Source organism: Perognathus longimembris, chromosome 2 (genome assembly GCF_023159225.1).
Source record: "Perognathus longimembris pacificus isolate PPM17 chromosome 2, ASM2315922v1, whole genome shotgun sequence".
NCBI classification, from domain to species: Eukaryota; Metazoa; Chordata; class Mammalia; order Rodentia; family Heteromyidae; genus Perognathus; species Perognathus longimembris.
Window position 1 is genome coordinate 25,595,197 of NC_063162.1, and position 24,629 is coordinate 25,619,825.

The 24,629-nt window shown below is 39.2% G+C and overlaps 1 protein-coding gene and 1 non-coding gene across 2 annotated transcripts in view; one reads left to right on the forward strand and one right to left on the reverse strand.

The window, feature by feature from the left end:
- Positions 1-998: 998 nt before the first annotated feature.
- Positions 999-24,629, forward strand: part of Tm9sf3 (transmembrane 9 superfamily member 3) — a 57,494-nt gene continuing 33,863 nt past the window's right edge. Inside the window, exons 1-4 of the mRNA XM_048338580.1 lie at positions 999-1,246; positions 10,750-10,945; positions 19,111-19,233; positions 24,021-24,181. Of these exons, the coding sequence (XP_048194537.1) occupies positions 1,151-1,246; positions 10,750-10,945; positions 19,111-19,233; positions 24,021-24,181 (576 nt within the window). The 5' untranslated portion in view covers positions 999-1,150. The remainder of the gene's footprint in view (positions 1,247-10,749; positions 10,946-19,110; positions 19,234-24,020; positions 24,182-24,629) is intronic.
- On the reverse strand, positions 20,595-20,699 carry LOC125347402. Its single transcript, XR_007210190.1, has one exon. It is a non-coding gene; the product is annotated as a U6 spliceosomal RNA (small nuclear RNA).

Below are 24,629 nucleotides of genomic sequence, written 5' to 3' on the forward strand. Positions count from 1 at the left end.
GGCTATTTTCGAGGTAGCATCTCACTTTACACCTAGGCGGGTTTGGGGCTGCTATTCTTCGCTTTTCACAATCTCTGGGGATGCCCAGGCACTCAGCACAGTGTCCAGGTATTGCCTGAGATGGAGATTCACAAACATTTTTTTTTGCAGAGGATGGCTTCAAACCACCCTTTATCTCCACTACCCTCTCAAGTGGCTAGCATTAGGCTTCAAGCAAAGGCTTGAGGCCACCCAGCCTTTTTAAAACTAAATGCTAAACTCTGTGTGTCGCTGATGTCTGAGAAGACAATCTAATCTCTACACATTCCACATTTTGGGTTTGGAGGGTTGTACGGATGAGGTGCCGGATTTCTTCATTTGACAGGACTTTTGGGGGGTCTTAGTGACGAGTAAACATAGCAACGAGATCAGTGCCCCGAGCAGCTTATTTTCCAGGAGGATAACGTATGAGAATGAGAGACCAACAAATAACACATAGACAACTAAACGGGCAAATAATTTCACCCCAGCCCCCACTTTTTTTTTTTTTTTTTAGGCAGAATACCCAGTGACTTCACTACACTTATCTAACTCGGCACAAGCTTAACGACTCCACAACGACGGTGACGGAGGCGGCGGTCCATCCAGCGCCGTCCAGCGCAGGGCCAGAGGCCTGGAGAGGCGGCGGGTCAGACCCTCCGCCCCATGCGGCACCTGGAAGCGGAGAAGAGCGACGCGTTTGCACCAAGTTCCCCCAGCACGAGAACACCGGAGGGCGGCCGCGAACCCGAGGTCCAGGCCTGGCCACCACGAGGAGCTCGGGGCTCAGCGGCCGCAGGCCCCCGAGGTGCAGCCGGCGCGGCGGGCAGCGTGCACGAACCCGCCGGCGGCTGGCGGCAGTTGCGGCCTGCGTCACGAGGCACTTCCGGCGTGCGTCGGGGCGACCGGATGACGTGGCCGAGTCAGAGGAAGAGGCTGGGAGGCCGGGGGGCGGGGGAGGCTCGGGGCGGGCGGTGACGGCGACGGCGGCGGCGGCGGCGGCGGCTGAGTAGGAGGTAGCGGCTGAGCCCGAGCCCCGTGCGTCTGTCCGCGTCCCGTGGATGCGAATCGGCCGCGGCGGAGGCGGAGGCGGAGTCGGTGGGCCGGCGCCGGGCCTGTGGGAGCGCGGAGGATGAGGCCGCTGCCGGGCGCTCCTGGCGTGGCGGCGGCCGCCGCGCTGTTGCTGCTGTTGCTGCCCCGGGCCCGAGCGGACGAGCACGAACACACGGTGAGGCGTCCCCGGCCCGTTTCCTGGCCGCCGCCCCGGTCGGCCCGCTGCAGACCGGAGGCCCGCCCGTGGGCTCCTTCCGGTCGGGCCTGGCGGAGCAGGAACCGCGGGAGCTGGGAGGAGGCATTTCCGTGCACTCCGGGACAGGCCTCCCTCCGCGGCCCGGCGGCCCTCTGCGCCCAGGCCTCCGGCACCCGCACGCCGCGGGGTCTGGAAATCGGGAGCGGGGTGGGGGGCGTGAGGAGACGTGGGTAGGACCGCTGCGGGCCTGGGGCCCGCGTCCCCAGGGAAGCAATCGCTGTCGGGCTTCTGAGGCGAACGACACAGCAGAAGATGGATGCGTCGCGGTCATCCGTCACTCGCCAACCAGGAAATACCCGCCACTTTATGGTCCTCGCTGCTCTTTTTCATTTCCCTGTCTCCTCGCTGCCCAAGCCGGATTAAAACCCGGGGTGGGGACAGTGCTCGTGATCCCGGGGAGAGCGGTTACACGTGTACAGGCTGCGAGCCTGCACGCTCCTTTTCCCGAGGTCCTCCGGGTAACTTTGTCCTCACCCCTCCAAGCCCCCAGGTGCCCTCCCACCTGAGGAGGGGCTGTCATTAGCTCGTGCAGTTTATTATCCTAAAAGCGAGGTTGGGGTGTGTGTGGGGGGGAGGGGGGGAGGTGTCATGCCAGACCTCGCAGTCTTCCTTTTTTGCATTTGGTCTGAAGTTGATTGGCATTTTATTTAATTACATTTTCACGTCAAAGCGTGGATGTAAACTATTCTTGGAGTGGTTTTCACTTAAAACTGTAACTTTATGGTTTCACCCTGAAAGATTATCAGATTGTGGAAGTCTGAAAAGTCAGGCAAATTAAGAAGGATGCCTTTACCTATTACTAGGGTTTTGACTAGTTGTATATGGACCATATCTAAGTCTATGTTTGAAGCAGTGAGGCATATCTACTTAGTGGGCCTGGTTTTTAGATTTTATTTGTAATTAATAAAACTTAATTCTGTTTCTTTGGCTAGTTGGGCACTTAATATAGTTAATAAAACTCAAACTTTTGACCAGTTTACTTTGTCACTTCCAGAATTTTCTTGACTGTAAAGCTGTAACTTTTTTTCTTAAGACACAAATAGTGAGTTGATAACATGTTCTTGAGTTATACTTTTGTCTTCAACCTGATAATTTTGTTCAGAGGTTGAATAGTTAAACTCTATTTGTTGTTGTTTTTGTTTCCTGTCAGGTAACTTGTCTTTTAGGAAGATATATAGATTGGGGTCATTACTTTCCAGTTTCCACTGGGTATTCTCTCAGTCAATGGTATTATTACTAATATTTTTTCTGATTTTTTTTTAACACTTAGGAGAAGTTTCCACATAAAATTCTAATCTTTCTCTTAGCTATAGTTCCACTGCATAGACACGTAGTCTCAAGAGCAGTATTCTTTATTATTTTGTATTTTATACTATTTCAAACAGAAGACTATTTACTTTTAATAAGTTTAAAATGTAAACACCAACTTTAATGAAACTTTATTGTTAGAAGAGTTATTTATCTATTTTGTCTTGGGGATGCAACCCAAGCCTTCACAAACTGGACAAGCACTGTACTACTGAGAGCTACATACATACTCTATCCCTGAAAGATATTAATATTATTTGATTATGGGACTTGAACTCAGGATCTGGGTGCTGTTCTTGAGCTCTTTTGCTCAAGGGGACTCAGCCCTACTTCTGGTTTTTAGGTGGCTAATTGGAGATCAGAGTCTTACGGTCTTTCCTGCCTGGTCTGGCTTTAAGCCACAATCCTCAGATGTCATCCTCCTGAGTAGCTAGTATTACAGGTGTGAGCACCTGGCTCCAAAAGATATTGTTGAATGCTACAAAAGAAAATGTGGCATATATGTCATGATTTCTAGACAAAAAAATTAGTCTGTGTCATTTCATTGCATGTCTGTGTTTATCTGTTCTCATGTGATTACCCTTTATTAATTAAGCAAGACTTATAGGAAGAATAACATTGATATGTGTATTAAATTCTAATGAGTTTCATTTATATTGTTTTTTTGCTATTATTCACAGTCTTTTACTTTTTCTAAATATTTCTTGAAAACTAGATACTCACCTTTGCCAACTAACTTTTAGAAGAGTAGTGAATGGTCAGGTGAATTCTTTTTATTTTTTTTCTACACCAACAAGGCAGAAGTAAATCATGAGAGAATGATGGAAGAGGAGACAAATTGCCAAGGGAACGTTGCCAAGTGGGCGTTTAATAAATACTTGTGGATTGAATTATTAATTAAAGAATAGCTTTCATAAGCCATAGCTTGCAAGCCCTTTAGATTCACTTTTTGTGAAGATGGTTTCCAGATAGAAATAACAAGTAGAATGGTTTATAACAATATATTCTGGGCACGGTTATAAATGCTTTACACATCCTTTTTTTTTAATCTTTTCTTTTTTGGTACTGGGGATCAAACCCAGGATGTTGCACTTGGTAGGCAAGTACTTTGCCACTGAGCTACATCCCAGCCCTGCTTTATACATCTTAACTAACATTAAACCTTTGTTAATGACCTTGTGAAGGACTAGGTAGCTTAGTGGTAGAGCGCTTGCCTAGCTTACATAAAGCTCAGAGTTTGATCCTCAGCATTGCAGTAAGATCAATTAATTAATAATACTGTATTATGGATGGCATTATATTCTGTTTGTATATGGGAAACTGGCCAGAGAGGTTGTCACTTGCATGAAGCCAGGACCCAGTAGATGTAGAAGTAGGTATAGGTATGGTCTTTGACAGAGTCAATAGTCTTCAGTCTAACTCAGCTGATAGATCCTTTTTCTTAAAAATGGTGGTATAAAATACTTAGTATTAGAGTAAGTATTCATTGATGGAATTTTTAAGTGCTTAAAGAAATGGTTAATTACTCCTGTGTGGCTAGCTAGGTAGGTGTCCCCTTCCTCCTTCAGCACCGTATATGTATGTCCCCTTTGAAGAAGCTCTGCACTTCATAAAGGATGAGGATCTTCCTCAGTGGAGGGAGGGCCATTATTGGATCAAGGGCATATAAGTAACTCTGCCAGACCCTCCAGTCTCCATTCTGGGTTTGGGTTAGCATTAAAGATGGATATGGGTACTGTTTTAATGTTCTGCTGTTACCATCTTAATTCTTAATTTTAAAAAACATCTCCAATTAAAATATTGAAAAAATTATTTTCAAATAAAAATTATGTACAGTTATCTTAATCCTTGAACAAGGAGTTTTTTGTAAATCAATTGGGTCTCCATGTTGTTCAGGCTGGCTGCTTTTTTGGGGGGGGTGTTACTTGAATTACTCAGGGCCTTACAAGGCACACCTCTAGTCCTAGCCTCAAATTCTTGACTGAGCTCAAGTAATCCTGCATAGCCAGTACTACATGTGCTACTTTCCTGTACTATAGTTTTTTATTTTGTACTGGGATCCACAAATTATGTGGTCCTAAGAGTGAGTAATTTACACTGTGACATTTTACAAAACCTTCTTTTTCTCCCTTTTTACTCAACCTACTGAATTTGTCATCAGTTAACTATATGACCCATATAGTATTCTTTATATGCTCATTCTGGTATGATTCTCAATAGAGTTGACGTCTAGAAAATAGTGTACGCATCTAATAAATATACATGCTATATATGAGTGTGTGCACTTTTAATGTATAAAATCAAATTGTGGATTATAGGACATATTACTTATCAAAACTAGACAATATTTTTATTCATGAGAGGTGTTTTTTTTTTGCCAGTCCTGGGGCTTGGACTCAGGGCCTGAGCACTGGTCCCTGGCTTCTTTTTGCTCAAGGCTAGCACTCTGCCACTTGAGCCACAGCGCCACCTCTGGCCGTTTTCTGTATATGTGGTGCTGGGGAATTGAACCCAGGGCCTCATGTATACGAGGCAAGCGCTCTTGCCACTAGGCCATATCCCCAGCCCTCATGAGTTTTTAAGTAACTGAATGTTCATAAAAAGATCTCTCTAAGCAATTGAAAGGTGTCTAGTGTGTTATTTGTGTCTATTTGATGAAATCAAAAGGAGATATTTAGAGTTAAATTACTATGCCTTCTAAGATTCCAGAGGACTCCATTCAAAAATATTTCAGCAGGGCACTGGTGGCTCACACTGAAATCCTAGCTACTCAGGAGGTTGAGATCTGAGGGTTGTGGTTCAAAGCTAACTGAGGCAGGAAAGGTTATGAGACTCATCTCCAGTTACCAACCAAAAGGCCAGAAGTAGAGTTGTAGCTCAAGTGGTAGAGTGAATGCTAGCTTTGAGCAAAAAAGCTCAAGGACAGTGTCCAGACCCCAAGTTCAAGCCCCAGGACAGGTACACATACACTAAAGTACTTAACATTGAGAATCATAGATTTTTAGAACTAGGGAGTTTAAGATAGAAATGGTTCAGGATGTTGTGGCTTCATGTAGGAATAAGGGCTCAACTTCGAAAAGAACTCAACAAAGAGTTTACGTCTGCAGGAGGGTTTGCCATCAACCAAAAATCAAGAACACCCAGAAAGCCTGTGCTCAAATTGTTTGAGTTCAGGTTCACAGTCTGTTCATGACAGGCTATTTTGAAGAGGGTAGGATGTCTAAATTACTCACACCCTTTGTTACTTTCTTGAACAACCTGAGATGTGCCTTCATTACACCCTCTGCTATTTTCTTTACTTGCTGATACTGTTTTAGCAGAATAATTAGCAAGAGCCAAGCTACTAGGCTTGGAAATGCCATAATTTGTCGACCTATTTTTGGCCACACTCAAATGATAGACTAAAAGTTTGTTTAGGTACAAAGCTGTTTTAAGAGAGAACCGTTGTCTCAAGAGACTATTCAAAAGTGTAGTTTTAATTCATTTGAGTTAGTATTCCAGTGTGTGTTAAATTATTGAAAAGCATTGACACTATAATTTCTAAAATATGTTCAGAAATGGATTTTGTTTTCTCTCATAATGTATTTTAGTGGTCATTTCCAGTAATATGAAGGATAGCATTTGGGTGCTTTGAGATTCTGCTCCTGCTGGTCAGTATAATTTCTGATTTCTTTGTTCAAATTTTACAGAGTGCGGGGCTGGGGATATGGCCGAGTGGCAAGAGTGCTTGCCTCGTATACATGAAGCCCTGGTTCAATTCCCTAGCACCACATATACAGAAAATAGCCAGAAGTGGCGCTGTGGCTCAAGTGGTAGAGTGCTAGCCTTGAGCAAAAAGAAGCCAGGGACAGTGTTCAGGCCCTGAGTCCAAGCTCCAGGACTGACAAATAATAATAATAAAATAAATAAAACAAAATTTACAGAGTGCTCCTCCTCCCACTTTCGTACAAACATAGAATATTTAATAAAAAGTGATCCAGTTTTGATGACTTCTTGGGAAAAAACAATACCCGTAGGGATTAAAATACATTAGATTAAATAGCTTCTTAGGAAAGATTTTTTTTCTTTAAGTTAGATTAGACTCAAATGGGAAAGTTGTTCATTATTTAGTATCAGCATTAATTGTTTTGTACAACTGAGATTTTTCATATTTCCTTGATTTGGTTTGGCTCATTGGTTAGTGAAGCTGTTCGGGAGTCAGAGAAAGTAGTCCTATACTTGTAAAAAAATGTTTTTTGTTTTGGGTCAGCCATGGGGCTTGAATCCAGGACATGGGTGCTGTCCCTGAGCTCTTTTGCTCAGGGCTTGGGCTCTATCACTTTGAACCACAGCTCTACTTCTGGTTTTCTGGCAGTTAATTGGAAATAAGAGTCTTGTGGACTTGCCTGCATAGCTGGCTTTGAACTGCAATTCTCAGATCTCAACCTCCTGAATAGCTAGTATTACAGGCACGAGCCACCAGTCAGTGCCCTGCCAATGCTTATAAGTTTGATACTATATTAATAAAATAATGGGAATTTCTATATATACATATATACATGTATATGTGTGCATGCACACACATAAACATGCACATAGACGTATACACATATATATGTTTTTGAGACATCTTACTAGGTGGCCCATACTGCCCTAAAATTAGTTATGTAACCAAAGCTGTCCACAAACTCACCTTCCTTTTGCCTCAAACTGAGTGCCAAGCTTGTGAGCTACCATGTCCTGTGAGAGAATTGTTGAACTCGGCATGGTACACTTACTCTCAGACATTCAAGGGTAGAGATGAAAAGTAAACATTTTGGTTCTAGTAGTTAACATATATGTATGAAAATAAACAGTTAAGCCTGTCGAAATTGTTTTAGGAAGAGGGTAGAGAAACAAGGGCTAGAAGAACCTGGGGAGGTGGTGAGTTTGCTTGGGGTGCAGTGTATATATGGAAAAGTCAAAATGAATAAAAATATGCTAATAAGAAATCTATAAAAAGTTAACATTTTAAGTTTGTTTTATTTTGATTATAGTGTACATAAAGAGGAATGGTAGAAAATATGATGTCTAATTGCTTTTTCACCCCTCTTAAAGAATTTTAGACTACATAATGATATACATTTTATTCTCTCTCTCTCTCTTTCTCTCTCTCTCTGTCAATCTTCTGCCAGTTTATTACAGTTGGCAAATGTCCTGTGTTCAGTTTGTGTAAAATAAATGAATACCCTTTTAAAAAAAGAAATAGTTCTTTTTAAAAAGAAATAGTTAAAAAATTTTAAGGGATATATATATAGAGAGAAAAATTATATTTTCTGGAATTACAAGACAGTTCTGTGGACACAGCAAAATTCATGACCAAGTTCTTATTAATGGGTGTGCTCATGTGCACTTTGTTACCTCTCATATCTCTTGATAAAACACTACCATAATCATTGCACATAGCAGTTAGTGCAGATACTTTAAAACTTTTGCAGTAACCAATGAACCTTATATTTCAGCATTTCTTAGTGTTTTCCCATCTTAAATCCCATGTTAAATATTTATCATGTACATTGTGTTATGCAGAGAATGTTTTGCCTTGGTACACAGGTTTCAATTCGAATACTGCCATTAGCTGGGGGATATTGGTTGGTGTAGAGCATTGGTTGTTTTGTTTTTAGGCAGGGTCTTGCTATGATAGTCTAGGCCAATTTCAAGCCAAGGCTAGCCTGGAACTCTGATTTAACCTGCCTCAGCCTCCTGAGTGCCTGTACCACTATGCTGGCTTATGCACTGTTTTCAGAATACTGAAAAAAGGAGCACTTGGATTAGTGCTTTATGAGCATTGAGATGGATGAATAATGTTTTAAGAATATTTATTATCCTCCCCAAATGAAAAGAATATTATGAATGTATGGCTATTTAATATTCAGACCTTTATTTATATGTGACAATTATTTGTAATTTTTCTCTGCTCACTTGAAGTAGCTTACAGTGTTCTATATTGTTTATCTTGACCCTTATATGTAACTTTTATTCAATCTTTTTTTTTCTCTGTTAACCATTTGCTTGTCTGATTCTACTGTGAGTTGTGAACTTCTAAAGGAAAGGAGAATGTTTTGTCTTTATATCCTCAGTACCTGACTAATACTTAGTAGATATCTTGGGTTTTTGATAAGTGACGTTCCTTGAGGACCTATATAATGTCTTATATGAACAATGAGACATTGAGACATTATGTTTGAAGATAAAGATCTAAGTTGTGGTGGTACTTGATAGGTTTTGGTTGAAAATGTTAATGATTAGTTTCATTTGGAAGATTCGAGTTAAGGATTTATGTGGACTAGTTGGCAGCTTCCTGTTTCATGCTTTGTAGCAGTCTACCATATCTTATTCAATGTACATTTTCCCTTGAGAGATCAGTACATGTTTTTTAACAACTTTATTTTGTGCTGGTCCTGGGGCTTGTTTAAACCCAGGATCTGGATGCTGCCTCTGAGCTTCTTTGGCTCAAGGCTTGCACTCTACCACTTGAGCCACCAAGCTCCACTTCTGGCTTTTTTTTTTTTTTTTTTTTAAGTTTAATTGGAGTCTCATGGACTTAACCTGCCTGGGCTCACTTTGAATTGCAATTCTCAAATCTCAGCCTCCTGAGTAGCTAGGATTACATGCATGACCTATTTGTGCCCGGCTCCACTACATCTTGTTCAAAGCAGAGTCTTCTATTATAAAAATAGTTGTTGACACTTAGCAAATAATTGTTCAGTGGATTAACTTTCTCACTGCTACTTGACTTAAATGTATCCTTGGGTGTCTTCAGTTAATAATACTAAGTAGAATTTCTAGTTTTAAAAAGAACCCAAGTAATTGGTTTTCATAGACTCATTTAGGATTTTAAACTTGTGAAGATCTTAGAAATCTTTGACAGATTCTATAGTTGGACCCTGAAAAGCTGAAGCCATTTATTCACGTCACTGAGCCACAGTTCATATTTATCTGTATATGTATTCACTGATGGGTAGAGCCGCAAATTACTCAAAGAAATGAATACAATACATAATATCTGATAACACATAGAATTTGGGCTTGAATGGGATTGTGATAGTTTCATAGTATTTATGGTTTCTCTTTCTCCTTTTAGTGATTTTTTTTTCATATCTAGCACTTTGACCAATGGCTATGCTGTAACTAGAAGGTAGAGGGGATTTTATTGATGTGTGCAGGCAACATTAGTTTCTTAGGGGGGAAGATACACAATTACCATCTGGATAAGTTGTTGATTTTGTTTCCTTCCTTGTCTATGTTAGCCTGTTGAGTTATGTTGATTTTGCATTTTTACCACTTATTGTTTATCTGTATTTATAGTATAAATATTAATTATGAGCATATTCATATGAGATATTGGTCTTTTTTAAATGTTATTTTCTATAAAACAACATTTAGAAAAAGTGAATCCTGCTGGGCACTGGTGGCTCACACCTGTAATCGCAGCTATTCAGGAGGCAGAGATTTTAGGATTGCAGTTCAAAGGTAGCCAGGGCAGGAAAGTCTGTGACTCTTATCTCTAATTAACCACCAGAAAGCCAGAAGTTCTGTGTGGCTCAAGTGGTAGAGTGCTAGCCTTGAGTAAAAGAGTTCAGGGACACCACTCAGGCCCTGAATTCAAGCACCATGACTAACCAAAAAGAAAAAAAATGAATCCTGAGACCAGAATCAGGATATAGTTTAAAAATTCACAAAGTTTGATTTTAAGGTGTGGACATAGATCATCAGATTACGTGTGTGTGCGCGCGCGCGTGTGTGTGTGCGTGCGTGTGCCAGTCTTGGAGCTTGAACTCAGGGCCTGAGCACTGTCCCTCAGCTGCTTTGCTCAAGGCTAGTACTCTTATTACTTGAACCATAGCTCTACTGGCTTTTTGATGGTTAATTGGAGATAAGAGTCTCATAGATTTTCCTGCCTGGATTGGCTTCAACCCCCAATCCACAGGTCTTAGCCTCCTGAGTAGCGAGGATTACTGGCGTAAGCCACCAGCACCCAACTATCTTATATTTCTTGAGCACAGAAAATACACCTTTATTTTAAATAGATAATAAATATTCCCTTAATTTGAGTTAGATTTTTTAAAGTACTATGTTTGCCTTTCTTTTTTCAGTATCAAGATAAAGAGGAAGTTGTCTTATGGATGAATACTGTTGGGCCCTACCATAATCGCCAAGAAACATATAAGTACTTTTCACTTCCATTCTGTGTTGGGTCAAAAAAAAGTATCAGCCATTACCATGAAACTCTGGGAGAAGCACTTCAAGGAGTTGAATTGGAATTTAGTGGTCTGGATATTAAATTTAAAGGTAAGTCAGTCTTAATAGTCTCTACAATAAGTAATAGATTATAGTAACTTTAGGCCTGGATTTTTTTTTGTAGGGTGTTAACAGAGCAAATTGTTACTAAAATTACATTTATCTAAAATATATCTTTCTGACAAGTATTTTCTAGTTAACTCTGTGATCAGACATGTGAACAGGGAAGGCCTTCATGGATTCCTAGTAATTTCTGGAGCTATGAAATTGTGTAATGGGTTTTATGATTACTTTTTAAAAAACTATGTAAATCAAATTCAGACTTGTACCATTGATTTGGCATGTATTTGTCAATGCTGCATTAATTTACCCTCTCAACACCTATAGGATATTTAAATATCTTGTTAGATGTTAAGGGGAATTCTCCTTATGTGTCAGTTTTTTTTTTGAGGGCATGTATGCTTTTTATATTCCTCAGGGAAGTATGTCAGTGTATATTTCCTGCATAGATACTTTTAGTATGCATCATGAGCTGAAGTTTGAGAAATTGAAAAAAAATTTAATTATCTTACATTAGTTATAGGGGTGAGTTTCATTATGTTATATTTTCACACACTTATAATGTATTCTATGTAAACTCACCCTCTTTATCACTCTCCCCTTTTCATTCTTCCTTCTCAAAACAGTTTCAACAAGTTTCACTGTTCTGTCTTCATAGGAAAAATTGAGTTTTTACAGGATCTTTGATTATATGTCTTGCTTTTTGAAAAGGGCATGGACTTTATAGTCAAATTTTGATTTTCAATCCTGTTTTTTCTTTTGCCAGCCCTGGGGCTTGAACTCAGGGCCTGGGCACTCTCTGAGCTTTTGATCAAGGCTAGCACTCTACCACTTGAGCTGCAGCACCACTACCTGGCCTTTCCTGTTTTTGTGGTACAGAGAAATAGAACCCTGGGCTTCATGCGTGCTAGGCAAGCTCTCTACCACTAAGCCACAACACCAGCCCTCAATCCTATTTGATTGTATAGATTTTAGTAAGGTTGTTTACTCCAGTGTTTACTTCATCATGTAATATGAATTAGTAATTGTCTTCTGATTTTTTTAATGTATAGTTGGAGACAAGGATTTGAAATGAGATATGATTAACATTTTACTTTAATATGAATGGTTTCTATTTTTTTGTTTGTATTTTTAAAGATTTTTTTGCTATTGTTTCTGAAAATTAGATATGTAAGTATGTACACACATATATGCATACACATATATTCCCTCCAGTAATGTCTCTTGGGACTTAATTATGAAGTAAAGTTATAAAATTAAACCACAAGGTGTGTGTCTTACAATTTTATTAATCACTGTAAACATGCCCTGAAGCTTGGGCTTTAATTTAATAAGGTAATTGAAATATTTAATCACAAAGAGGTGATTTTTGAGAACTCATTACTATATTTATTCACTTACTTTCTCCTTTGGTAGATATTTGTAGTTTATTAAAGAACATTGAGAGAATAAGCAGAAAACCCCAAGTCCTACTTTGGCACTAAGACTGCATCATATTTTGAAATCCTTACTGCTGTTTTCTTTTTTTTTTTTGGCCAGTCCTAGGCCGTGAACTCAGGGCCTGAGCACTGTCCCTGGCTTCTTTTTTGCTCAAGGCTAGCACTCTGCCACTTGAGCCACAGTGCCCCTTCTGGCCATTTTCTGTATATGTGGTACTGAGGAATCGAACCCAGGGCCTCATGTATATGAGGCAAGCACTCTTGCCACTTGGCCATATTCCCAGCCCTGCTGTTTTCTAAAGAAGAGTACTTACTCAGAATTTTTATTTTTTATTTTGCCGTACCTGGAGCTTGAACTCAGGGCCTAGGTGCTATCCTTGAGCTTCTTTTTGCTCAAGTTAATGCTCTATCACTTGAGCCACAGTACCACTTCCAACTTTTTCTGAGTAGTTTAGTGGACATAAGAGTCATTTGGACTTTCCTGCCCAGGCTGGCTTCAAGCTGAGATCCCTAAATCTCAGCCTTTTGTATAGCTAGTATTACAGGCATGAGTCACCTGTCATTCTTAAGCTGAGAGGAAGAGATTGTTAAGTCTAGAGGAAGGTAGTTCAAAAAAGTGAGACTTGGGCTGGGTGATGGCTCATGCCCATAGTCTTAATTACTTCAGAAGCCAAGTTCTAAGGTTTGCAATTCAAAGTCTGTGAGACTCTTATCACCAGTTACTCACCATACTGGAAATGGAGCTGTGGTTCAAAGTGGTAGAGCTCAGTGACAGACCCCGGGCCCTGAGTTCAAGCCCCATGACTGCCAAAACAAAAAACAAGCAAACATAAAGCTTACAAAGGCACTTAGTCATACTTGGTGAACTGTGTGGGCCCAGACTAATCTATGGATCTTTAGATTGATCAAGGAACTAGGTAGGTAGTTAAGTGGTTTTTAGGGGACTTATTAACTCTACATCAGTATGCATATACTGCTAAAAACAACTGCTGAATTAAGTGGTCCAGGTAAAATAGTAAATGCTGATCAGATTGCTCTCTTTCCTCTACTAGAGGCTTTTGCTTGCTGTTCAGTGATAAAGTTGATTATGCTTCAAAAAGTGTTCTTGATTCCTACTTAGTGCTGGTCCCAGGTCTTGACCAAAAATCTCTACCTAAAAATACCTTAAAAGCATAGAAGAGAAGGAGCTGGGAGCATTGGCTCAAGTGGTAGAACACCTGCCTAGCAAGTATGAAGCCTTGAGCTCGAGTTCAAATACCAGTACCAATCAATGCAAAAAGAAATGAATATCTTTTCTCCACTGTCTGATCTAGTTTTTGTCTTGGTATACTTAATATCCCATCCCATCTTTTTTATTTCTTTACTGGCAGTAGGTTTTAGGTGAGAGAGAATAAACATTTGTGCTTAAATCTGTCTCGTTAGATTGGAGTAAGAACATAATTGAATATTTTGTCCTGGCTTTAACCCAAAGTATCTTAGTCAGACTAAATAATTTGAGTCTAAATAGTTTTTTGATTTTTGTATTTTTGCATGCTTTAATTTTGTTATGATTCTTTTTGCTCAAGGCTAGCACTCTGCCACTTGAGCCACAGCGCCACTCCTGGCCATTTTCTATATATGTGGTGCTGGGGAATTGAACCCAGGGCTTCATGTATACAAGGCAAGTACTCTTTTGTTTTTTTTTTTTTTTTTTCAGCCAGTCCTGGGCCTTGGACTCAGGGCCTGAGCACTGCCCCTGGCTTCCTTTTGGTCAAGGCTAGCACTCTGCCACTTGAGCCACAGTGCCACTTCTGGCCGTTTTCTGTATATGTGGTGCTGGGGAATCGAACCCAGGGCCTCATGTATATGAGGCAAGCTCTCTTGCCACTAGGCCATATCCCCAGCCCCACAAGGCAAGTACTCTTGCCACTAGACCATATTCCCAGCCCTTTGTTATGATTCTTTCAACACATGCCAACCAGTTTGATAAGTATGTCTTTTTCCTAAGTCTTTATTTGTGCTGATAATGTTGTTTTCCTCCAGACTGAAACCTTTTTGTTGGTTTGTTTTCAAAGGAATGCATACTTTTTCTTCTGATTTTAACAGTGACATAGCTTCGCTGTATAAAATTTAGAAGCTACAGAAAATATAAAAAAAATCACTCAGATATAAGTACTATTAGCATTTTAGTTTATTTTCTCCAGTTTCTTCCTTTCCATGGTGTGTGTGTGTGTTTTCTTTTTTGGTACTGGGGATCGAACCCAGGATGTTGCACTTGCTAGGCAAGCGCTTTGCCACTGAGCTACATCCCAGCCCTCTTTCCGTGTTCTTGGCATTCATCCACATTGCTCTAAAAGACATAAATGCCAAGTTATTAACATTTTTTTCTCTTTAGTCTTGTTTGTTTTGTGCTGGTACTGTAGCTTGAGCTCAGGGCCTTCTATTTCCATCGGCCTTATCATTCACAGCTGTGCTCTACCACTTGAGTTATGCTTCCAGTTTCATATTACATATATGATTTTAGAAAAAAAAAGTTTGATCAATCCTTATATAGTACTTATGTGCCAGTGTTCCAAGCATTTTAACTCATTTATGTATAGTTTTTGTCCTGATTTTTTTCTTAACATTTTATGGCTTTGTCCTTACAATGTTCCTCTTGGAATTATACATAGTATTTTTAAACTTGAATACTATTATTTTTCTCCATTCACAGACCCTGAGATATTTTGCTTGATCCTTTCTTCCTCTTTTCCTTTTTCTTATTTTGGTATTATAAATTACAGTAGCTCAAGGACAGTGCTCAGAATTTTAATATACATCTTAATCTTTCATTCAGATAGATTCTGAGAATTACTAAATCAAAATCAAATTGTGTTTAGCACAAAAACAAAAGAAATAACATTTTAAGGCTGTTCTTAATACATCTTACCAAAATAACAATCTAAAAAAAATGTTGCATAGCTTATGTCATTGGTTAGAAATCAATAGTTTTTAAATTAGCTCTGACCATACCAGTTTTTCTAGTCTATGTTTTCCTTAAATTCATTTGGTTGTTATTGAATGCCTAAATGCATTCCAGCACTGTGGTAAGCTCAGAGTATACAATTCAGAGAATTCAGCCAGGAGCTTTGACTCTGGGAGTATATTGACTCTCTGAACTAGTACACTTAATTTTATATGAATGTGCACTTGAGAGCAAGGGAAATGTGACTTTCATCAGATTCTCAAAGGACTTATCAGTACAAGGGACACTTAAGAACACTGTCTGTGAATACATTGGCACTTTCAGTCCTTAAAACAACTCTGGGAAAGAATTAACACAGTTGTTTTCTGTTTCACACTTGAGGGAACTGCGGTTCTCAGAAGTTAAATGACTTGCTTTTAATTGCTTAGCAAGCAGCATAGCTCAGTCTAAAATTCACTTGTGTTGGATTTGAGGTGGAAACATTCTGATTGTCTAATTTAGTGATGTTATCAAAAGTGAATGTAAACAAAGCATGATGACTTGTTACATTCTTAGACAACTCCTAATTATTACATCCTTTTCTCAGAGCTTTCAGGGCCTATCATACTAGTATGGCATATAACTGAGAATTGATGACAGATGTATTGGTGCTTACTTTCTACAGTATACCCAGATCTTGCCTTCTGTTTGAAAAATACATGTTAACATTTACTTTACCATTTGCAAACTGTTTATACTGTAATTGCATCTTCTCCAGAGTTCATAGGTATATCATTTATCTGAGAAAGGTCCAATTGTAATTTTGAAGCAGTGATTTCTCATGAAAGATTTGCAAATTGTTTTCCTGGTACATGGGATGCTGATAGTGATTTGACATATTCATACACATTGTATTAGTTATCTTCAAAGCAGTTACCTCCTGAGTGAAGTAATGTATTTTGGTTGGGCAGCCAGGCTTTTCAGTTATTTGTAATGTTTGCATTTTCCTGAAAGGAATCTCATTAAAATACAACTAACCAGTGTCCTTTGTACAGCCTGTCATGATGCTTTTTCCTTTTGCCTCATTTTATTTTTAGATTTCATAGCAGAGAAGGATAGTCTTCAAGAACTCTTTTGTCATTTCTTGGAGATTCTGCTCAAAAACTTCATTTGTTTAACTTGATATTTCTTTCTTTCTTTTTTTTTTTTTTTTGGCCAGTCCTGGGCCTTGGACTCAGGACCTGAGCTCTGTCCCTGGCTTCCTTTTGCTCAAGGCTAGCACTCTGCCACTTGAGCCACAGCGCCACTTCTGGCCGTTTTCTGTATATGTGGTGCTGGGCAATCGAACCCAGGGCCTCATGTATATGAGGCAAGCTGTCTTGCCACTAGACCATATCCCCAGCCCCACTGATATTTCTTTATATGCAGTTTTGCACACATGCATATACTGCTACACAGATGCATGTATATGTGCAAACTGTAATAAATTAATTTTTCTTTGCCAAGTAAGTAGGAAATTGTGCTCTTAAAATTAGGGTTTTTTTTTTTTTTTTTTTTTTTGCCAATCCTAGGGCTTGAACTCAGGGCCTGAGCACTGTCCCCGGCTTCCTGTTGCTCAAGGCTAGCACTCTACCACTTGAGCCACAGTACCACTTCTGGCGTTTTCTATATATGTTGTGCTGAGGAATCGAACCTAGGGCTTCATGTATTTGAGGCAAGCACTTTACCACTAGGCCATATTCCCAGCGCCAATTAGTTTTTTTTATTTATAGTACAGGGTACTGTAGTGTAGGATACTGAGAAAGCATAGCTGGTGGTAAAAAGAATGTAATTTTCAAGGCCATATAGTGTTTTCTTAGGCGCTCAGATACTGGTCTGAGGTATAATGGTTCAGGCTTGCATGGCATATAGGGAGGCATGGTGAGAAAGCCATGAGACTTCAGATAAAGTAACAACACTACTGGATGGTGAATCAGGAACTGCTCTGTGGGAGAAAGGGCCTGCGGATGGAAAGAATGTATGGGACTTTCAGGTAGAGTTAACAGCTGGAGCAAAAATGTTTAGAGGCCAAGAGAGCACAGGATGTGTAGGAGTTTCTGGTAGTTGTTAGGTTACAGTGAATGTACTGAAGATGTTAGATCTATTCAGAAACACTTGAACTAGAGTTCAGGCTATACAGCATCTTTTAAAAGCTTTATACATGTAAATGTCATATTGTTATACTTAAAACTACCATCTTGTTAATGGTCATTATCAACATGTCTTTTTATTAATAGCAAGGAATACAGAGGTAGCAGTGAGGTGTTTATGTTGTCCTCTGAGACTGTCCATTTGAGGCTGTTGCCCTGGGTGCATTATTACTTGATGGAGGTCTTTTTTGGGGACCTCTTATTGACAGTTCTTCTGTAGCTCTTGTTGTAGGAATGCTTTTAGGAAATCTCATTTCCTAACTCTTTTGCTTCACTGCTCAGCCTCAGTTTTTCCCATTAAGAAAGTCCTAAATTCCCTAGAGGACTGAAAGAAAATCTGCTTGAGAGTCACTGTTGGTAGATAAAATTGTTTTCTTCTAGTCTGAGTGAAGATGAGTATTTCCCTGCCCTCCTTCCACAAGTCTTTGTTGTTTATTGTCCTTTTGGTGATTTGCACTCTTTGCTGACTTATAGGGAATCTTTTCCTTCTTTTGAGGGTTGGGATGGATGTTGTAGAATGTGGAGTTATAACTCAGTTGTTGATCTTTTATAGAAATAATGCTATGGCTATTTCTCTGGAGACTGAGATCTGTGGGTCACAGAAATCAGGAAATTCTTAACTTCAGTTAGTAACCAATAAGCTGGAAGTAGGGGTTATGACTCAAGTAGTAGAGCACCAGTCTTTAGCAAAAAAGACAAATGACAGAGCAAATCTGTGAGCTTAAACCCAGTTATGGAACACACAAAAAAGCTATTAAGTATCTATTAAATTTATGATTTAACTCTAGTTTATATTTAAGAAACTTTAATTAGTATTTAAAAAGTTTAATATTTCTTTGGGAAAAATTGCATTTTAGATTCTAAATAACCAGTATGTAAGAAAACAAAAGCTGGTGCTTTCTTTTTTATTGTTATGATTTCATTATTTACTAATTGCTTAAGTAATGCATCAGAAGTTTATAGTTCTCTTAATTCGTATCTAGAGTATTTGCAAGTTGTTTGGCTAGTCTTTTGTTTTGTTTAGAAACATAAAGCATGTATTTGAAGCATTAGATATATATAAATTAGGGGCCAGTTGAACAGTTACACCAGTTTTTTAAAGCAGTTGAGTGAAAATCTTAGGGAACTTTTGTGTTATTCATTTACTTATTATTTTTTACTTATTAAGTAGTTATGCAAAGGGGTTACAATTCCATAAGTTAGGTTATACGTACAATGCTTCTTTATCAGTCACTCTTTCCAGCAGTCCCTCTCATTTCCCCCATCCTATCCCTAACCTCAGGTCACAGTTTTTAACCTAATGTACATTGGCTTGGCTTTTTTTCTTTTTTGCAGGGGTGAGGGTGGTACTGCTGCTGCTGGTTCTAGGGCTTGAATTCAGGGCCTGGGTGCTCCACCACTTGGGTAGTGGCTTTTTTTGTGGTTTATTGAAGATAAGAGTCTCAGACTCCTAAGTAGCTAGGATTACAGGTGTGAACTGCTAGTGCCTGGCTAGATTTAATTGTTATGAATTGAAATTTTAGCTTCAAAAATTTTATTTTTTTCTTGTTTCTTGTAACTCTTTTGCAAACCAGTGAGCTAAACTGTAATTTTTATTTTATACAGATGATGTGATGCCAGCCACTTACTGTGAAATTGACTTAGATAAAGAAAAGAGAGATGCATTTGTTTATGCTATCAAAAATCACTACTGGTACCAGATGTACATAGATGACTTACCAATATGGGGTAAGTGAATATGATTTGTTAAATGTAAGGTTTGGGAATATTTGAGTAATAAACATGATGAGTTTGTTACAGTGATTGTATACGAGATCATGATGTTAATAATATATTTTCACTATTTTCCACAGTATAATTTCTTTTTTTAATGTGGTACTGAGGAATCAAACCCAGGGCTTCATGCATGCTAGGCAAGTACTCTGCCACTAGGGCACATTCCCAGCCCCACAGAATGATTTTTAAAACCATTTTTTATGGAGGTTTCTTAAAGCATTTTTCATATGGCCAAAACTCCAAAGTAGAACTTTTATATAGTATAACTTTTTAGATTTAAGGAATTAAAAGGTGCTTCAAACAATCTGAAATAGCTTTCTGCCCATGTTTTTCTCATTTCTCACTTTAACTTTTCTCAAATGTAGCATTTTGAAGTTTGTTTTTTAATTTATTACTTATTTATTTTCCCTTTATTGTCAAAGTAAAGTACAGAGGGGTTACAGTGTTATATGTAAGGCAGTGAGTACATTTCTTGTTCAACTTGTTACCTCCTCCCTCATTTTACATACATTTAAATGTTTGACTAATCATGCCAAATTTTTCTCTAAAATGCATGTGCCCCCAAATTAAATATAGTCTGATTTTTAAAATCTGAAGTTAATTCAGATGTTTGAACTCAGTATCTTATCTTCTCTCTCAGCTTTCTTGTTCATGGCTGGTGCTCTATCATTTGTGCCACTTCTCCAGTCCTTCATTTTTCTTGTTTGTTGGTTATAGAGTCTTGTGGACTGCCCAGACTGGCTTGGAACATCAATCCTCCCATCTCAGCTTCCTGTGTAGCTAGGATTATAGGCCATTTTGAAGTTTTAACTTTCCTTTTATTATTGTTGGAGCCTTGAACTTGTGTCTGAGTGCTATCTCTGAGCTTTTTTAAAGCTCAGCGCCAAGGGCTCTACCACCTTAAGCCACAGCTCCACTTCCAGTTTTCTGGTGATTAATTGGAAATAAGAGTCTCATGGACTTTCCTGCCTGGGCTGGCTTTAAAACCATGATCTTCAGATCTCCTGAGTAGCTAGGGTGACAGGCATGACTGGCACCTGGCCCAAAAGAAATACACTGTGTGTGTGTGTGTGTGTGTGTGTGTGTGTGTGTGTGTGTGTGTGTGTGTGTACACACACATACATATAATTATTATTGTAGAGGTTATGTACAAAGGAGTTACAGTTACATAAGTAAGGAATACATTTTCTTTGTCCCACCTATTCTGTGCCCCTCTTACCCTCTCAAAGACAAATTGACAAGACAAAAGGAAAAGACATTGAAAACAGCAGCACCAAAAAGCAATCTCTCTCATCACCATTTCCTGGAGTTCAAAAAATATGGAATGCTTCATGAATTTGTGTGTCATCCTTGCACAGGGGCCACTATTGTTCTCTGAATTGTTGCAATTTTAGTATATGTACTGCCTAAGCCAACACTTTTTTTTTTTTTTTTTTTTTAATCAGTAGTGGGGTTTGGACTCAGGGCCTGGATCCTGCCTCTAAGCTCTTTTGCTCAAGGCTAGTGCTGTATCACTTTAAGCCATAGCGCCACCTCCAAAGTTTTAATTCTTTCACATGTTACCATGGGTTTGGGGTATAATAGTTTTTTTTTTTGTTTTTTTTTTTTTTTTTTAGTTGTTGTTGTGCTAGTACTGAGGCTTCTTGCTCAGGGCTTGCTCCACTTTTTTGCTCAAACTTGGCATTCTACCACATGAACCACACCTCTAGCCTTTTGCTGTTTAATTGGAACCATGATCCCACATCTCATCAGTGGTTTGGGATTATAGGTATAAGCTGTCAGCAGCTGGCTTGATGATTTCTTTAATAGCTTGCTATTCTAGTTTCTGTGTTGTTTTCTAAAACCTAATGATTAAATTTAAATTTATTTTTATTTTTTATGCCAGTTGTGGTGCTTGAACTTCAGGGCATGGGCACTGTCCCTGAGCTTTTGTCCCCTAGGCTAGCTCTCTACCCCTTGAGCCACAGTTCCATTTCTGGCTTTTTTTGGTAGTTAATTGGAAATAAGATTCTCACAGGCTTTCCTGCCTGGGCTGGCTTTGAACTGTGATCTTCAGATTTCAGCCTCCTGTGTAGGTAGGATTACAGGCGAAAGCCCTTGGTGCCTGGCAGTATTTAAATATCTTTATGTATCTAGAGGTGCAGCTTAAGTATAGCACCAGCTGTTAGCAAAAAGTTAAAAAAGCTGAGCAAGATGATTAAGCCCTTAATTTGAGCACTAGTACCAGCACACACACAAATTTTTGCTCTTTACCTATACTGATGGAGAAGATACATACACAGTTAATAAAGACTATGCATAATACAAAATTCAGTTATATTGGCTTGATTAAATTATTTAAAATACAAAACATAAGCAGCTATCACACTCATGTTTGATCACTATATATAGATATATGTGTATAAATGTCTCTGGATGCTTTTCTGTGTATAATTATGTATAATTAATGCTTAAGAGAACCCATCAGGCTAAGTTTCATTGTTTTTTGTTTTGTTTTATTTTGTTTTTTGCTAGTCCTGGGGCTTGAACTCAGGGCCTGACCACTGTCCCTGTCTCCTTTTTGCTCAAGGCTAGCACTCTGCCACTTGAGCCACAGCGCCACTTCTGGCCATTTTCTGTATATGTGGTGCTGAGGAATTGAACCCAGGGCCTCATTTATACGAGGCAAGCACTCTTGCCACTAGGCCATATCCCCAGCCCTAAGCTTTAGTTTTTAAAAAGAATTTTGTATATATCCTGGGGTTTGAAATCAGGGCCTGGATATTGTCCCTGAGCTTCTTTTGCTCACGTTAGTGCTCTACCACTGAGTCACAGCTCTGCTTCCGGCTTTTGGGGGGAGTTTATTGGAAGTAAGAGTCCCATGGACTTTCCCTGCCTGGACTGTCTTTGAACCATGACCCTCCTAAGTAGCTAGGATTACAGGTGAGAAACAGTAGCTCCTGACATAAACTTCATTTTTAGTGAGACAACAGGTTCTTCCCTTCTTTTCTATTGCTATGAGTTTTTTACGTAGATCCATAGTTGTATGATTTGTGTTTGTTTTGCTTTGTGTTCTAGTTATTGCTGTGTGTCTCTTTACCAACAAAAATATTGGATATTCTTATCTTAAAGTATATCTTTTTTAGCCTTGGGATTTTAGGGTCTGCCATGTTTAGGAGATACTTTTGAACATTATGGAATATCTGAGCCACAGAGAATCTATCAGAAAGAAAATTACAATCTGACTTTTCTTGGGGTAATGTAGAATCTTTTGAAAGCCTCTTAGAGAAAAGCTTCTCATTTGGTATAATTGTGTCTTTCAATCTTAGTGAAACTAATTATTAGAATAATTTATCTTTATTTCCAAACAAAACAAAACTTATCTCCTTCAATTTGTACCAGTTAGCAAGAATCACCTTGGCTAGTAGGCAAATAATCCTTTATAAGAAATTATCATATCTTCTCCCTTCAGTGGGATGTATTGACCATAGAGGAATGTCCTAGCAATTTATAGAGTTTAAAGCTTTGGGAAGTATATAGGTTTGGAAGGGGAACATTTGACAGCTGACTATTTGAAGGCATAAGGTATGAATTCTCAGGTACCAACTATTGTCTCATATTGTTCACATCTTGCCTTTCTGGTACCAAAATTAGGGTCAAAATGAGCGTTTTTAAATATTGCCTCATTACTATTTGTCTTCAACAGTCCTTTCATTTTGATGACTTCCAGAGACAGGCGTAGTACTTGAGGTAAAAAGAGGCATTTTAAGTTTGGGTACATTTTAAATTTGAAATACACACACACACACACACACACACACACACACACACACAGTGTATGTTTGTATCTACATGTAACATCTTTCTAGGATTGGCTAGAGCATAGGTTGTTAGAGAAATAATAACCCGCTGGGTATGTGGCTTAGTAGTAGAGTGCTTGCCTAGCCTTCATGAAGCCCTGGGTTCAATTTCTCTCAGTACCACATAAATAGAAAAAGCCAGAAGTGGTGCTGTGGCTCAAGTGGTAGAGCGCTATCCTTGAACACAAAGATGCTCTGGAATAGTGCCTAGCTCCTGAATTCAAGCCCTAGGACTGGCAAAAAGAAGGGAGGGAGGGAGAGAGGGAGGGAGGGAGGGAGGGAGGGAGGGAGGGAGGGAGGGAGGGAGGGAGGGAGGGAGGGAGGGAGGGAGGGAGGGAGGGAGGGAGGGAGGGAGGGAGGGAGGGAGGGAGGGAGGGAGGGAGGGAGGGAGGGGGAGGGAGGGAGGGAGGGAGGGAGGGAGGGAGGGAGGGAGGGAGGGAGGGAGGGAGGGAGGGAGGGAGGGAGGGAGGGAGGGAGGGAGGGAGGGAGGGAGGGAGGGAAAGAAAAGCCTAGAGGCTTGAGAAAACCTGGTTTTAGTTTACTTTCATCACTGGTAGTTTAGTAGCCTTGATGAATGTTGATAGAGCACTTCTGAAATTTGAAATGTTAGAGAGTCTATATAGGTAGGTGGTAATTATTGCAAAGAAAGTGATAATAATGACAAAACATGAACTTTGGGATCAAGTTAGTGTGCAGTTACACTCTAGTAGTAATGGTATGACTATGGTGTGTGTTGCTAAATAGAAGCTGAGCCTACAAAATTTGCTTTGTTCTAGCCATGAAGATAGTAATATTGTTGTTGGTTTTACTTATGTAAAAGAAATTCAGCAGGCTTTTAGCTTCTGGGATTTTTAGATACTAAAAGCTACTACCTTGTATAAAGTATTTTTTCTTTTATAGGTATTGTTGGTGAAGCAGATGAGAATGGAGAAGATTATTATCTGTGGACCTACAAAAAACTTGAAATTGGTTTTAATGGAAATCGAATTGTTGATGTTAATCTAACTAGTGAAGGGAAGGTGAAACTGGTTCCAAATACAAAAATACAGATGTCTTATTCAGTAAGTGTTAGAATACTTGTAAGAACAACTACTTGTGATTGTGCTTTTGTGCTTTAGTAAATGAAAATGTCACTTAAAATTGGATGCAGCAGCATAATATTAAAACTTTTTTCTGAATGTCAAGCCTCCTAAAAATAGGAAAGATACACTTCAAGTCTACATAGTATGAGATACTAGTTGTGCATTTGTTGGACATACTATTTGCCATTTGCTCTAGCAAAGTTACTGGGCATTTCTAACAGCCAAGTACTTATATGGTTACATTTTTAGGTTGTAGTAGTTCACGTTGTTTCTTACATTTTATCATTGCAGATAGAAATAGAACTGTAGAAAAAGTTACTGGATAAGTTTAGTTTACCTTGGCTAACTTTATATATTGGAATCATTATTCTTACAGAGTAAGAGCTCATCAGAACCCTTTAGCAACTGTCAAGTTAATTCTGTTTTA